The sequence below is a fragment of the Octodon degus genome, unplaced genomic scaffold (genome assembly GCF_000260255.1).
Source record: "Octodon degus isolate 3935 unplaced genomic scaffold, OctDeg1.0 scaffold00012, whole genome shotgun sequence".
In the NCBI taxonomy this organism is placed as follows: Eukaryota; Metazoa; Chordata; class Mammalia; order Rodentia; family Octodontidae; genus Octodon; species Octodon degus.
This window is the reverse complement of record NW_004524588.1, coordinates 15,914,987-15,929,259: the sequence shown is the minus strand read 5'-3', so window position 1 is coordinate 15,929,259 and position 14,273 is coordinate 15,914,987. Positions and strand designations below refer to the sequence as shown.

General features: G+C 35.6%; 1 protein-coding gene across 2 annotated transcripts in view; it reads right to left on the bottom strand.

The window, feature by feature from the left end:
• Positions 1-422: 422 nt before the first annotated feature.
• Positions 423-14,273, bottom strand: part of Cwf19l2 (CWF19 like 2, cell cycle control (S. pombe)) — a 142,555-nt gene continuing 128,704 nt past the window's right edge. For both annotated transcript variants that reach the window (XM_023709448.1, XM_023709449.1), the window contains exons 15-18: positions 14,116-14,271; positions 9,491-9,571; positions 3,787-3,888; positions 423-700 (exon numbers count right to left, since the gene is read on the bottom strand). In XM_023709448.1, coding sequence (XP_023565216.1) covers positions 557-700; positions 3,787-3,888; positions 9,491-9,571; positions 14,116-14,271 — 483 coding nt within the window. In that variant the 3' untranslated portion in view covers positions 423-556. The remainder of the gene's footprint in view (positions 701-3,786; positions 3,889-9,490; positions 9,572-14,115; positions 14,272-14,273) is intronic.

Sequence of the window (14,273 nt, the reverse complement as noted above, 5' to 3'; positions counted from 1 at the left end):
TTGAATTGTGACTATATTACACTTTCATTACCATTTAATTCTTTAGTTTTCTCAGGGTAGTCTTTTTCTTGAACAAAGCAAATAGTAATACTATATGCTATGGTTAGAAAATCAAGAGCCCTTATATACAATTATTTTAAAATGAATTCAATTATTATTGAATATATCATTTTATTCTGAAAAGCAAAGAAGCCAAGAAACAAGCTTAACTACCTTGAAGCATGCCCAACTTCCTCTAAACCAAGGATTTGCAAGGCTTCCCAGCTATCCTTTGAGAAAACCCTTCACTAGATTAACTTATTCAAAACACCAAAAAGTAGGTAGAGAACAGGAATGTAAGTGGTCATCCAGTAAACTTGCTGTTACTCTACAAAAATTAAAATAAAGTCTCCAGAAGGTGAAGGAAAAGAACAACACAACAGTGCACAGGGTTCAGAGACCCAGAGGAGCCTGCCGCTGTTACTTTTTCCCTATGAGCTGAGGCTCAACTGTTTAGTGAGACGCAGGGGAGATTAAAAGAGTATCTGAAGAGGAAATTTAAAATGAGAGGTGCATGTCAATACTTCTTGCTTTTGGTGAAGTCATATGGTTTCCACCACTGAGCAAACTGCAGTGCTTTCTTCCTCTGATCCTCAAAGCTTTCACGGACGCCCTTCCGCCAAAGTCTTGGCTCTAGATCCAACATCCCGCCAATGATTTCCTTTTGAAGAATGAGAAAAATACAAACACGTGTACAAATAATGACACCAGCAATAAACTGTTTATTCTTCTATGAAGTACAATATTAAGTAGCTCACCATGACAGTGTTGCAATATTAAATAAACACTAGTTTCTGGTAAGAAAAACAAATTGTTTTCACCGAATTCCAATTATGTGAGTCCTGTAAGTCTTAGGAGTCCTAACTGTATCTCCTGTTAAGCAAATTGTCCATTCTGTTGCTTAGCACATGTACGAGGTGGTAGCAAAAGGGAAGAAAAGATGAAACTTAATTAATTTGGTCCATATCAGTGGCTTTGGTAAACAAAGAGATCTATATAGTGAGACTCCATAGACCCAGTACTAAAATACTGAGATCAAGGTGGTAAAACACATTGACTTTGGAGAGAAGTCAATCAACTTTAGCAATTAACCTTGCCATGTAACTGCAGCTGAGTCTTGGGGCAATGTTTTCTCTGTTGCCTATTATCTTTTTTTTATATATATATACATTTAATTTTTTTAAACATTTATTTATTTGTGTGTGTGTGGGTGTGTGTGTGTGTGTGTGTGTGTGTGTAGGGCCAGCTCAGCCCACCAGGGGGCGGGGCTGGCTGGTATGTGGTGCTGGGGGATTGAACCACGGTCCCTGTGCTTTGCTTAGCTTAGCTTGTTCTAAGTAGGTGCTTTAGACCATTGAGCCATCTCACCAGCCCTGTTGCCTATTATCTTTATAAACCAGCTAATATTCTTCCAATATTAGCTAGAGTTCTTGTTTCAAGCAGCAAAATCATAATTTAATATTAAAATAAATCTAGAATTTAAAGGTAAATCATGTTCACTTAAGAGATCACATTCTCAAGATCTAAAAGGAATGGCCTTTTGATTCTCTGCTTATTATTCTAGAATAGCTCTTTCATGAGTCTCCTGCAGTGCTACTGGCCATATCATGCATGTGCATATTCATGTACAGACAGACATGGGGGAGACCAGCAATTCTTATAGGAAAGTCAGTTGGTAACTTTGGCAAGTACGGTAGACAGCACTAAACTAAGGGTCATATTCTGCACACTTAGTCCACTTCTGCTGTACTGTGCAGTGAGTCCACAGACAAATGTATCTCTGTCTAAAATACTGGCTCATTTAAATAAATATATCATGAAGACTTACTATCCACACGCAGATGTCATGCTGCAGGCAATAGAAAGTTAACTAATATACAGCTATCTTGTTTCTCAGAGGGGTTATAAAAGAGTATGAAGCTATGGTGGGAAACAATTTTATTTGCTGGATAAATCAGGAAAATATTCAAGAAAAAGAGAAGATTCCCTACATTTGGAGAGGAAATAAAGGGCCAAAAGAGATAGTAGTTTGTATAAAACAGGATCAAGAGATATGGTACAAATTTACAATTAATGTAAGACTTTCTTGATTCAACTAAGAAAAGTGATAAAAGAAAGCCTACCTTTTAAGTTTACCTGAAACTCTGTAATACATCAGGCCTTGTTACATGTAACATACAGGATGGGTTCTGGTTCTATTACCAAAGAACCTACTAATAAAAAGAGGCCATCTCAATAATCTTGCTCTCTGAACTACTGCTTTGGTAAGAGATGGAGGGAAGTTCTTGGACCCCCAAGCTCTATCTTAGAAAATAAATTTAAAAGAAATGTTTCAGTGGTACAGTGCGAACTGGAGAAACACTCCTTTTGATCTTAAAATGGTACCATATAATTCCTAATACATGTGCAATGTTTGAAGAGGAGTAATCTCCCAATCAAATTTCAATAGGTAAAAAATAAATACTTCTTCTGTACTAAAATCTAAAATTTTTTAATATATTCAGAGTTTTAGGCCCTTAGCTTTAAGGCTCTAGGGAATAACAATAGGATTTTTCAGAGTTGAGAAAACAAAATAAATTTCTATTTTGAAAATGTCTAAAACAAGATCCTATAATATATTACAACAGTACAAAGATGTATGCAGTTTTGGAATCTGGTTAACCATTAAGGACAATGGCAAAATAAGTACTGCATCAAAACTTCTGCAGCTCTTGATGTTCCCATTCATTGCTGAAGATGGGCCAATGCAAGATCTGGCCATGGAGAGGAAGCATGCTGGGGCAAAGGGAACACCGAGCAGAGTTCACCAAGGCCCTCTAGAGAGAGATGATGTAATCAAAAAGGCCTGATTCAAGGATTAAAGGTCACTTCTAGAGTTATTATTGCTTAGCATTCCTCTGGCTGTTCCAGTTGCTACATTAACCTCACTCCACTCCCAACAATTTATAGCTCAGCAGACCATTAAGGGCTCTACTCTAAGATGGCAATCTCTCAGAGAAAGTACTAGCAATCAAAATATCTGGTCTCCACTATCTGTTCACAAACTATTTGTGTGAAATGATTTATATAGTCTTCTTGGACTATACCTTGCCTAAATATATATATATACAGTGATATAAACTTGTTCTTTACTTTGACCATGACCACAGGTACCCCTGGTTCTGTCAGTTAGCACATGACACTAGGAAAATGATACAATTTCTCTGTAGCCATTTCTTCATCTTTAAATGAAAGCTGTAATAATATCAACATTATAGAGTTATTGTAGGAGCACTAAATGAATACTTAGAACAGCAGCTGACACATGGCAAGCCCTGAATAAATGTCAGCACTTTTCATCGTTCTCAGGATAACACTGTCTGACTCCAGAAAGAAACTACTGTTAGTCACTGTTGACACTTAAGGAATATTTCTCCAAAGGAATTTTTCTGACTCTGTTACAAATACTTTTTGATATAGTTGTGAATATTTTCCAGATGCTGTCTCTAACAATTGAGTGGAGCAGTGTTCATTTATCTCACTGGACAGCATGCTCAAAGTTTTGATTTTCATTCAAAAGAAATGTGATGACCAGCCAGGCATGACAGTGCACACCTTAATTCCAGCACTCACAAGGCTGAGGCAGGAGCACTGCCACTACTTCAGGGCCAGCCTAAACTTCACAGCAAGACCTTGTCTTAGAAACAAACAAGAAATGGGATTACCAAACTGCTTACTCTTAGGATTTTATCAAATTTATGAATATACCTTTCCAAAGTAATGAGGGAATTTATGTTGATCTTCAATGACATGGGCAAATCCTCCTTGGAGGCCGAAGTCCACTGAAAAGTAAGGCAAGCCCCTGGGAACCTAAACAGACAGGCAAATTAACAGAAATATAAAATGCAACATAAAATCATGCTAATCCTTCTTGCTGCTTTCTGACATGATAATAATTAAACATCCTTCAATACAGAAGAAATATCCAACTCTGGAGATACCTAAGCAATGTCTACCTTTCTAAATAAAAGATTTTGATAGTTTTTTTGCTGAGAGAGCTCTAAATCATATCTGGCAATTCTAACCAAAACCAATTATGTTTCTGTCCTTGGGGAAAACAAAAAAACTTAAATATTTTCTTATAAACCCAGAATAATGTTCAAGGCTATATAAACAAAAAATAAGGATATGCTTTCCCATATTTTACTTAAAACAAAGAATTAGCACAGGCACCTAATCATACACTTTAAGTTTCATTTGCAATATCCCTAATATTTTTATTTATTATGATATACTTACCAAAGACAGCCAAGAACAATACTAACATTTTATTAATGGGTGAAGGTGGTAGAACAATACTTACTTTATCAACATAATTTCAAAATGCCTCTAGGATTCTCTATTACCCTGTACTGTTTTTTTCCTCCCTCTTTACACACACATACATACACACATACACCATATATTTTAAAATAAATCTTCAGTGGAAAACTGGAAAGGTCATAATTTCTTGCTTTTTCTATCAATTAAGTAAATCACAAGTCTTCCAAATTTTTCTTCATGAGCCCCTACTATTATCATTAGAAATTATCCCAACTGGGTCAATTTATATAACATTTTCCCCCTCTAATCCCCTCACACACAATCAACAATTTTTTTTGGGGGGGGGATTCTGAACCACGTATTCCCACTTAACTACAAGTATTTTGTGTTGATCCTCAGGCAGGCACAATTTAGGAGGAAACAGTATAGTATGACAGAAATAGTAGTCTCCTTGAAACATTATAAAGCAAATATAAGTAAGATTAATAGTTATTCACAGTATAGGAAGAGTATGTATAAAAAACTCAGTTTATAAATTATAGTACATAAAACATAAGAAATGGGTTGTTATTGAGAGACTATATTTTTATATATCTCCACCTTTTCAATACAGTATTCATGCACAACCTTGAAAATAAAAAAAAAATTTAAAAGATACACAATGCTCTAAATGTATCTGTGACTCATAAGTGTATGACTTCAGGAAACGTATTTCACACCTGAGTCTCATGAGAAAGACGAAATGTCAGAGGTTTACTGTGAAAGTCAAACAGAGCAATGTATATAAAATGCCCAGCTCAATTCTCAGCACATAGAAGATCACTAATTTCATTTCTATCTCCCATACAAGCTTGCTCCATAAAACCAAAAAAAAAAAAGGTTCTATTAGAATATTTTTGACATCTGATCTACTATGCCAGGTATAAAGCATGAATCTGAACGGCTAAAGAAATGTCAGAGAACTATATCTACTGAAGTACTGTACCATGAGGGAGAAATAATTTGAGGAAGAAATACATAATGACAGTACCATTGCCTTTTGTTTGTATCATGCTGTGGTGGACAGAACAATGGGCCCTTAAATGTGTCAATGCCCTGATCCCATATATATTATGAGCATGTTACCTTACATGGCAAAAGGAACTTCACATGTATGAATAAGCTAAGGATTTTGGAATGAGGAGGTGATCTTGTGCCATACACACACACTCAATTAACCACGAGGATTCTTACAAGAGGCTCAGAATAAGAGAACAACTGGGCAATCCTGCGCTCTCCACTGTGAAGATAAAGGAAGAAACAATGAGCCATGGAATAGAGGTAGCTTCTAGCAACTTGAGAAGGCCAGTAAATCAAGCTTTCTGTAGATGGAAAAGCCTACGGCTCCAGAAGGCTCCACAAGGAACACAAGTCTGCTGACACACTGATTTTAGTCCAATGAAACCCATCTCATGCTTGTAATCTCCAGAAATATAGTATAAAAAATGTTTTAAGATATTACATTTAGAGTAACTTGTTACTCCAGCAATAAGAAACTAATGCACATATCAAGACACAACAAATTATGACATATTTGCAAAGATGGCACAGTGAATACCCAACAAGTGTCTCAGGAAGACAGCTGCTACCACACGCTTGCAGAATGCAAAAAGGTGGAGGAGCCTGCAGCCCGGATATGAAAGTTGCGTGGGGCACGGATGAAGCTTTCGTTTTACTGAACAGGCCACCACGGAGAAAACTGGAACTGAGGTACTACTCTAAAGGTAGAGGCAGAATCAGAGCAAAAACATTTATTTATGGTAGAAAAAATCATATGCTAGTCTTTTCCTTTCTTCCCAGCTGTAACTTCTGACTTACTGTAAGTATCCTTGAGTTTCAAGGGCTCTGGTAAGCTTGGATTTTTCTTGAGAAATATTTTCCCTAATTAAAAATTCAGTCTCTAAATGTTAGATGTTTAAAGTTACTACAGTTTCCACACAATGAAGCCCCCCCACCCCATACCAGGGATTGAATTCAGGACCTTGTGCTTGCCAGGCAAGTGCCTATTCTACTGAGCTAACTACCTGGCCCTCCACACAATTAATCTTAATATTTTTAAAAGCTGAGAAAAATTCTTAGCAAATCTCAATAAAACAGCCTTGTGAAACTAATCATTTTTTGAAGTTATTATCATGCAACTCCTCTGCACTTGAACATTTAGATCTGCTTCCTTCATTTTTTTCTCTGTGCTTCACACTACACTGTAAGAAATTAAAAGACCCAAAGAAAGTAAAAGTAAAGGGGAGCCTTTAATATAAGCCTTTAATATACACAGCAAAGAAAAACATGAATTCAAAAGAATCAAAATGAACTGCAAATATGTGAATCTGTATTATAAGAATTAGTGCAGTGAGAAAAAAACCCTCAACATTCTCTCAATAAGTAGGCCAAAAAACCCATGAAATTACTAAGGACATACTTTTAAAAAAAGATAATGAGGCTCTTTCAGAAAGTGTTAAAATAACTCAGTTGTTCATTTCATGTTCAGAAATACGCCTGTTTTATAAAGACACTAGAAAGCTTGTTAACCTAAAAAGTGATCCCTTTGGAATTACTTTTACATTGACGTTCTCTTCACAGCTCCATCTGTGTACTGTAATTATAAAATCCTAAAGCTAAAACATACCTCAAGAGTTCAGCTGCCTCTTTTTTCCATCTACTGTGATTTTTCAAATGGTCTCCAGAAAAAGAATACTTTAGGAAAACAATGGCTCCTATCTTTGAAATGTTTTAATGTTGAATATAACACTGTCATTTATTCTTGTGATTTTTAAAAATTGTTTATTTCTTTTAATTGATTTTATTTATTTTTTGTGGTTCCAGGGATCAAACTCAGGACCTTGCACTTGTCAGGCAAGCACTTATTTCACTGAGCTATCTCCCCAGCCCTTTACACTGTCATTCATTTTTGAGAGAATCCCAAATTATAAATAAAAAGCAAAATAACAAACAGAATAGAAAGGAGGGAGCCAGATCTTTCTCAAGCAAAAAAGGAATCAAGAGATGGAAAGAGGTGAGAGGAAAGCAAGAGAAAGGGAAGAAAAAATTAAGATTCCACACAATTCCAGCTCCACGCAAGGAACATAAACATCACACACCACAAATGTGTACTGTGAAAAATTAAAATTAAATATAGTCTGTAGTTATATACTTTTTCATGTTTGTTGCTTTTTACTGTATGTTTATCTTGTTTTTAGATTTTCAGAAATTTGTTGATTGTACTCTTCATTTCTTACCACCACCTTCTGCCTTTATTTAAGTGTTGACTGCCATACTGAAAGTTGTTTTTAAAGAAAATGAAATGAACTTAAGATTTACTGGTCACTTAACTGAGGTACCTACCTTGGTTTTTAAAAATCAGAGACACTAAATGATTCACCAGTAAAAAGCTGTGTAGACCTTATAGCAGATGATCTATTTAAAAATTTCTACTCTAAAATGTTTTCAGCTGCTATTAAAAATCATTTTCTGAAGGAATATTTAATGGTATGGGAAATTTTGGTTTATGAAGTTCTACTGGTTGATTCACTGTATTTAGAAGTTTAATTAAGTGACACAACAGGGAGCCAGGGTTCTCACTTTGTAAACATTCTCAACCTGTGCCAGAGGAGGTCCTGGACATTGTGGGAGTTCTACACCCCCACCACGGGTAGCCTGCTTAGAATATAAGGAGAGAGGTGGTGGTTGTTCCTTCCTTTGCTCTTTGCTGTTTTCTGCTTCCATGAACTGCTGCCCTCTGCCATTTGCCAGGCTGCCTTACAGCCAGCCAAGTATTGACTGAAACCTCCACAAACTGTGAGCTAAGTAAACCCTTCCTCCCTTAATTTTGGGTGTTGGGTATTTTGCCCCAGCAACAAGAGAAGGTAACTGAGACAAAAGTACACAAAATAGGTGTGTATGTATATGTATATAACCACCTTTTTCAAAATGCTAATTAAAGGGAGACGTCAATAAGACACTCAGGATGTTTTTGCTTTTTTATTTTGTATTTTAATATGTTATCTGGTCTAATTTACCTGCAAAGGAAGAGAAAAAGATTGAAGACAATGTTGTGCTTCCACATTACAATTATGTACCTTCAGTAATGCAATGCAATTTGAATCTTCTGACTAGGATATAAAAAGGAATCCTTTCAGAAACAAGTCATCTATCAGGAATCTGGTTTTCAGAAGACGAAATAAGAAAGAAAACATACAGTGACATTTACAGAGAGAAGAACTGGCAAACATTTTCTATTAATCACACTATGTTTCAGACTATATGAATCATGTAGTCCTGATTGTAACTGCTTAACTCTTTCCCTGTAGCATGACAGCAGCCATAGGCAACACACAAAAGAAAGGGTCTGACTATGTTCCAAAGAAACTTCATGTAAGCAGAGGACTGGGTTCAACATGCTGGTTCGAGCTGCCATTTCCTGCTCCAGAACACAAGCTCCATAAAAGCAGAGATCGTCTCCATTTTGTTCTACTATGCACAAAAAGCACCTAGAGCAGTGCACACAAGTAGCAATGCACTTAGTAAGTATTTGTAAAATAAATTACTTTTTGAAGAAAAAAAGGAATCCACACTTCTATTAAATCTCTATTCCATTATTTAATTTCTAAAAATAAGAAAAGTCATTATAGAATTACTGACCGTAGTGCGAACTGTATCTAAAAGTTGACTGGCAAAACAAGATTAAATTAGAAAACATAATAAGCCCCTATGCTTGCAAATTCCTATGTTTATAGGAGCAAAATTTAGAATTTTTATATTAACAAAAGAAGAAAATGAATTCTAAACTGAAAATGTAGGCTCTCAGAAAATTTTGCTACCATTATGAATGTCCCCATTATCTCAGGTCCACAACCTAAGAAGGCCTAATGGCAGACTTAGATGGCTGCCACGTAAACAGGGGTGGGGGACATCATGGAAGACAGGCAATATCAAATAAAATTTCTTTAAAGCAAGCATTTTATACACCAGATAGATGAAAATAATTTCTTATTTGTGGAATTATTTTACCTTTACTCAGCCAAATGGTCCATTTCTCAACGAAGATATTAAAGTTAGTAAAGATCCTAAACACTAGAATAATTTCTTACATTAGAAAAAAGTGGGTACTTACAGACTTTCTGATGTCCTTTGAAGAAAGATCAATTAATTTCTTGTTCATGGACCACTCTTCATCAGATTCCATTATCGCTTTCTAAGAAACAGCCTATTGTTAGATGAAGGAGTAAACAAAGCAGCAAATACGAGATCGTTTAAAATAATGCAAAGATTTTATACATCATAGAATACATATCTGTACTATACAATACACATAATAATACACAAAATGGAATATATAACATAATTCATCTAAATAGATTAAGGCTTTAAATTTTTTAAATTAACTTTTATTGATACATGTTTGCCATACATAGTAAACATTCTTTACAGGGAATTTGAACCTGTACATAATTTTTGTTATTTAAAATTAGAATGTCTTCCCCCCCCCACCCCCCCACCCCCCAGTGGAACCAGGGGATTGAACGCAAGGCCTTGCGCATATTCTACTGAGTAGAAGCGCATGTTCTACTGAACCATCTCCCGGCCCCTTAAAATTAGAATGTCTTGATTGTGCTAAAATCCTACCATTAGCCAAAGACGAAATTCTTTTATTTACTATTAACTCTTTTATACTAATTTTAAATCAACTTTACATGAAAAAAAAAATCACAGGTAAGACCAAGTACTTTAATACTGAACATAATACAAAAGCTTAGACATTTTTTATTGTATCCGCAAAATGCTATTCAAATAAATTCATTTCTAGCCACATGGAAAAGTAAAAATGCAGACAGCTAAGGTCTAATTTTCTCTTTAAAAAGCAGTAAGAAAAATACACAAAAACAAAACTTTAAAACTTGTCCAGGTTCAACAAGATAGCTACTTTTTATAGTATAGAAATGATTCCTAAAAGTAAAAGCCAGGGAGATTATATAAAATAACTACTGTATTATACTATCACAAATAAAGCAAATTTCAAAGGTGAAATTAATATTCAAGTATTTACATTTCAGTACATCAGATACACTGCTATTTCCTATTTTAAAATCATGTGCTCCTCGATTTCATATAATGTAGCACATTTAATATAAAATTGAAGCCAAGAGAAATAATAGATAAATGCATTTTTAAGGATCCAAAAAAGGTTCAGTGTACAAGAGAAGTATGTTACACCACCCTGTTAAGAGATGATGTATCTGGCATGCCACCCGAGCGACAGTAGCTGCTCTGAACTGGTCCCTCCCTGTATCTCAAGTGTTTCTGGCCACAAGCACCCATGACTGCTGCTGAGGAAGTACAGAAAAACACACTGGAAAAACAGAATACTCTCTCTCTCAACTACATTTGGCTAGCACAGAAATGGCACGAACCTTTGGGATTACTTACTATTTTCCTATACTTTAACAACACAATTCTTTAAATCTAACGATTACACTAGTTTTTAAACTTTTTTTTTGCACTGTATTAATTATTATTTTTTATTAACATAAGTTATTTTTATTTTAAAGAAAGAAAAATAAATAAAAACAGTGGTACAAAATCTCAAAACAAGATTTAAGAGAGTAACAATGGTTAGTACATTGTGTATTGCTATTGCCAAACTAGTTTCTCATATTACAAGATATAGGCAAGAAATAATAAGCAAATAACATAGGTACAAACCTCTTTTTTTTTTAAGTCAACAGAAAATGGAAATATACTTTTTACAGTTTCTAATACTAGGAGAAGATATCATACAATGTCTTTTAAATAAATTGTAAGTCAAAGATACAGTATAAATCTTAGAACAAAAATTAAGATTAAGCAATATTCAGAAAATTAAATGTTTCAAACCATTTGAACTAAGAAAAAGTTTTCATGATAGCAAAGAAGTACTAAGAGTAAAACATAAGATAAATACTGGAATGGCAAGAAAATGACCAGCACTTCTAACAGTTTGAAGATAGGATATCGCACAAAGTTCTAATGTGCTGTGGACATGCATAATGACCGTGAAAGTTATTGGTGGCTAGGCGTCACTTGTGGAAGTGAGCTACAGCTATTTCTTTGAAATCCATCCTGTAGACTCAAGTGGAATCATGACCCATAGGGTGGAAGAGAAGTCCATTTGTAGAGTGTGCTGATGAAAATATTCTGCTGCTGAACACAAAAGAATAACTGAAAGACTACTATTGTATACCTCTTATTCTCCTCTGTTTGTTTGCCCTATTTGGCGGGTTCTTTCCATTCTCATTCATGGGGCTGTGATCAATTTGCTCCCTCTCTAGAACATCATTTAGTAGTCTGTGTAGGCTTTCATTTGTCATCATGAAATTCTTTAGTTGTTCTTTGTCATGAAAATATTTCACTTCTCCATTATATTTGAAAGATAGTCTTGCAGGATAGATCAGTCTGGGTTGGAATTTGTTTTCTTGCAAGACTTGCAGTACTTTGCTCCATGCTCTTCTTGACTTGATGGTTTGTGAAGAAAAATCTGCCGTTATTCTGATGGGTTTTCCTTTAAGTGTGATCTGTTTGTTTTCTTTAGCGGCTTTTAGTATACTGTTCCTATGCTGAATTTCTGGAATCTTGATTATTATGTGTCTGGGTGTGGTTTTCATTGGATTGATATTATTTGGAGTTCTATATGCTTCGGTTACAGGAATGTCAGATTGTTGCCCCATATTTGGGAAGTTTTCTGCTATTACTTCTGCCCATATTCTTTTTATATCATTTGTATTGACTCCTTCCTTCTCATTGATGCCTATTAGTCTCACATTGTTCATCTTTGCATCATCTTGCAGGTATTGAATTATTTTTTCCTGCATCCTAGTTGTTTTAAAGAGATCTTTTCTTACTTTTTCACCAGCTGCAATGGTGTCTTTCAGGTCAGAAAGTCTATTTTCACTTTCACGCGAACGGTTTTGCTAGCTTGTGATTGAGGTTTTAATTTCCTGTATATCACTTTGAACCTGTTTCATAGATTCTATTTCTTTCCTAAATTGTTTATTCAGGGGTTCCATCATTTTTATATTCTCCTCTATTTTTTTGTCAGTGTATTCTTTAGAAGCACTTAGTACTTCTTTGATTATAGTTACCACTACATTTTTTAGTTCCGAAATTATTTCTTGTATACCTTTCTGCAGTTGATTCTTTACTGTCAACGCTATTATTTCTGAGATATCTGGTGTGTGATTTCCAGTTTCCTCAGTGCCAGTGTCTTCTGCATTTGTACTGGGTGGACTCGGGGCCTGAGACTGCATTTTGTTCCTTCTCTTTGTCATTTTGTATACCTGTCTTCTGACCTTTGGTGTAGAGCTTAGATAGAGTTATTACCTTAGCACCAGGTCCGGATCTGTGAAGTTTGGAATCCTCCAGGTGGGTATTGTTTGGATCTGGCTGCTGTGCTCCATTTCTTTCTGCTGCAGATGTTAAGAGTTGAACCCTTTGTGTCTCTCTGGCAAGATGTTCTGCTCCTGAATCAGCTGGGTGGGTCTTGCCTCTAGCCTCTTTGCAGGGAGTTCTGCTGAAGGGTTCCGTGCTGGGCCTGCATGCAGCCTGGGTCAAATGAGGATCCCTGGGCCCCGGGTCGTCTCATTCACTCGCAGGGCCTGCACTCTGGGTCTGTTCAGGATCCCGCGGCCTAGGTCTTCTCACTCACTCGCTGGGCCTGCGCTCTGGTTCTGTTCAGGATCCCGCCACCTCCGGTCATCTCACTCACTCACTCGCCGGCTTGCGCTCTGGGTCTCTTTAAACTTAAGAGAAAATTTCTTGCCCCCTCTAACAAATTTCATAATCCTTATAGCTCGAAGTCAGAAATTTTACCATTTTATATACAATTTTCTTACACCAATTCAGATGAGCTCCTTTTTTCTTTGCATATGGTAATATTTGTCATATGGCTCTATATTTATGCATCTGCATATGGTAATATTTCTCATATGGCTCTATATTTATGCATTTGCACTAATCTATAAATTACATTCAAGCCAGTGAGTAAAAGTTAACTGGATATTGTAATAACACTTAATAGGTTATAAATTATACTCATTTATTTCATGCCCTGAAAGGTACATCAAACTTAGTATTTAGTTTTAGCATTTTTCTTTAGTATGTATCAGAATCATATTAAATATTAAAATGTCACTAATAACTTGTCTTAGCAATTACAATTTGTACTATTTACATGTTATCTTTGGTTCTAGCTTTTCAGTGATCCATTTCTCACAATTATAACTATAGTTTTGACATAAGTACTTTCTGTTAAAACCCATTTCACTACAGAAATGGGGATCAGAATAGACACTATAACTATTTGAAGCGAGCACTTTTTTTTTAAATTTTTTGGACTCATAGTGATCCTCCTGTCTTAGTCTCCCCAGAGCTGGGATTATAGGTGTGTATCACCACGCCCAGTTTTGGTGGCCTACAAGGCATGCAATACAGGGGATTGAACCAAGGTCCTTGTGCTTGCAAGGCAGGCACTTAGCCTGCCCAGGTATCTCCCCAGCTCGAAGCACGCATGTATTTAAAAGATAAAAAGTTCTACATATCTTTCAACAGATTTAGTAGAAAAAACATTTTATTATATTATTCTTTATATGATATAAATTTTGATATATGGATATGGGAGGGAAAAAATACATGAATGAAGACAACTATCCTTAAAATAGCACAGCAGCAAAAGATAAGTATGTGTGCAAAAATGCCTATAAATACCTTAAAATAGACAGGAGCCATGTCACCCACTTCCTTTGGGAGAGGAATGCATTCATAAACCATGTGATACTGTTTCTTCATGCTCATATTAGTTTCTAAAAAGATGCAATCCAATCCTTTGTCTTCAAACATCTTTACTAATGATTTCCTAAACATCT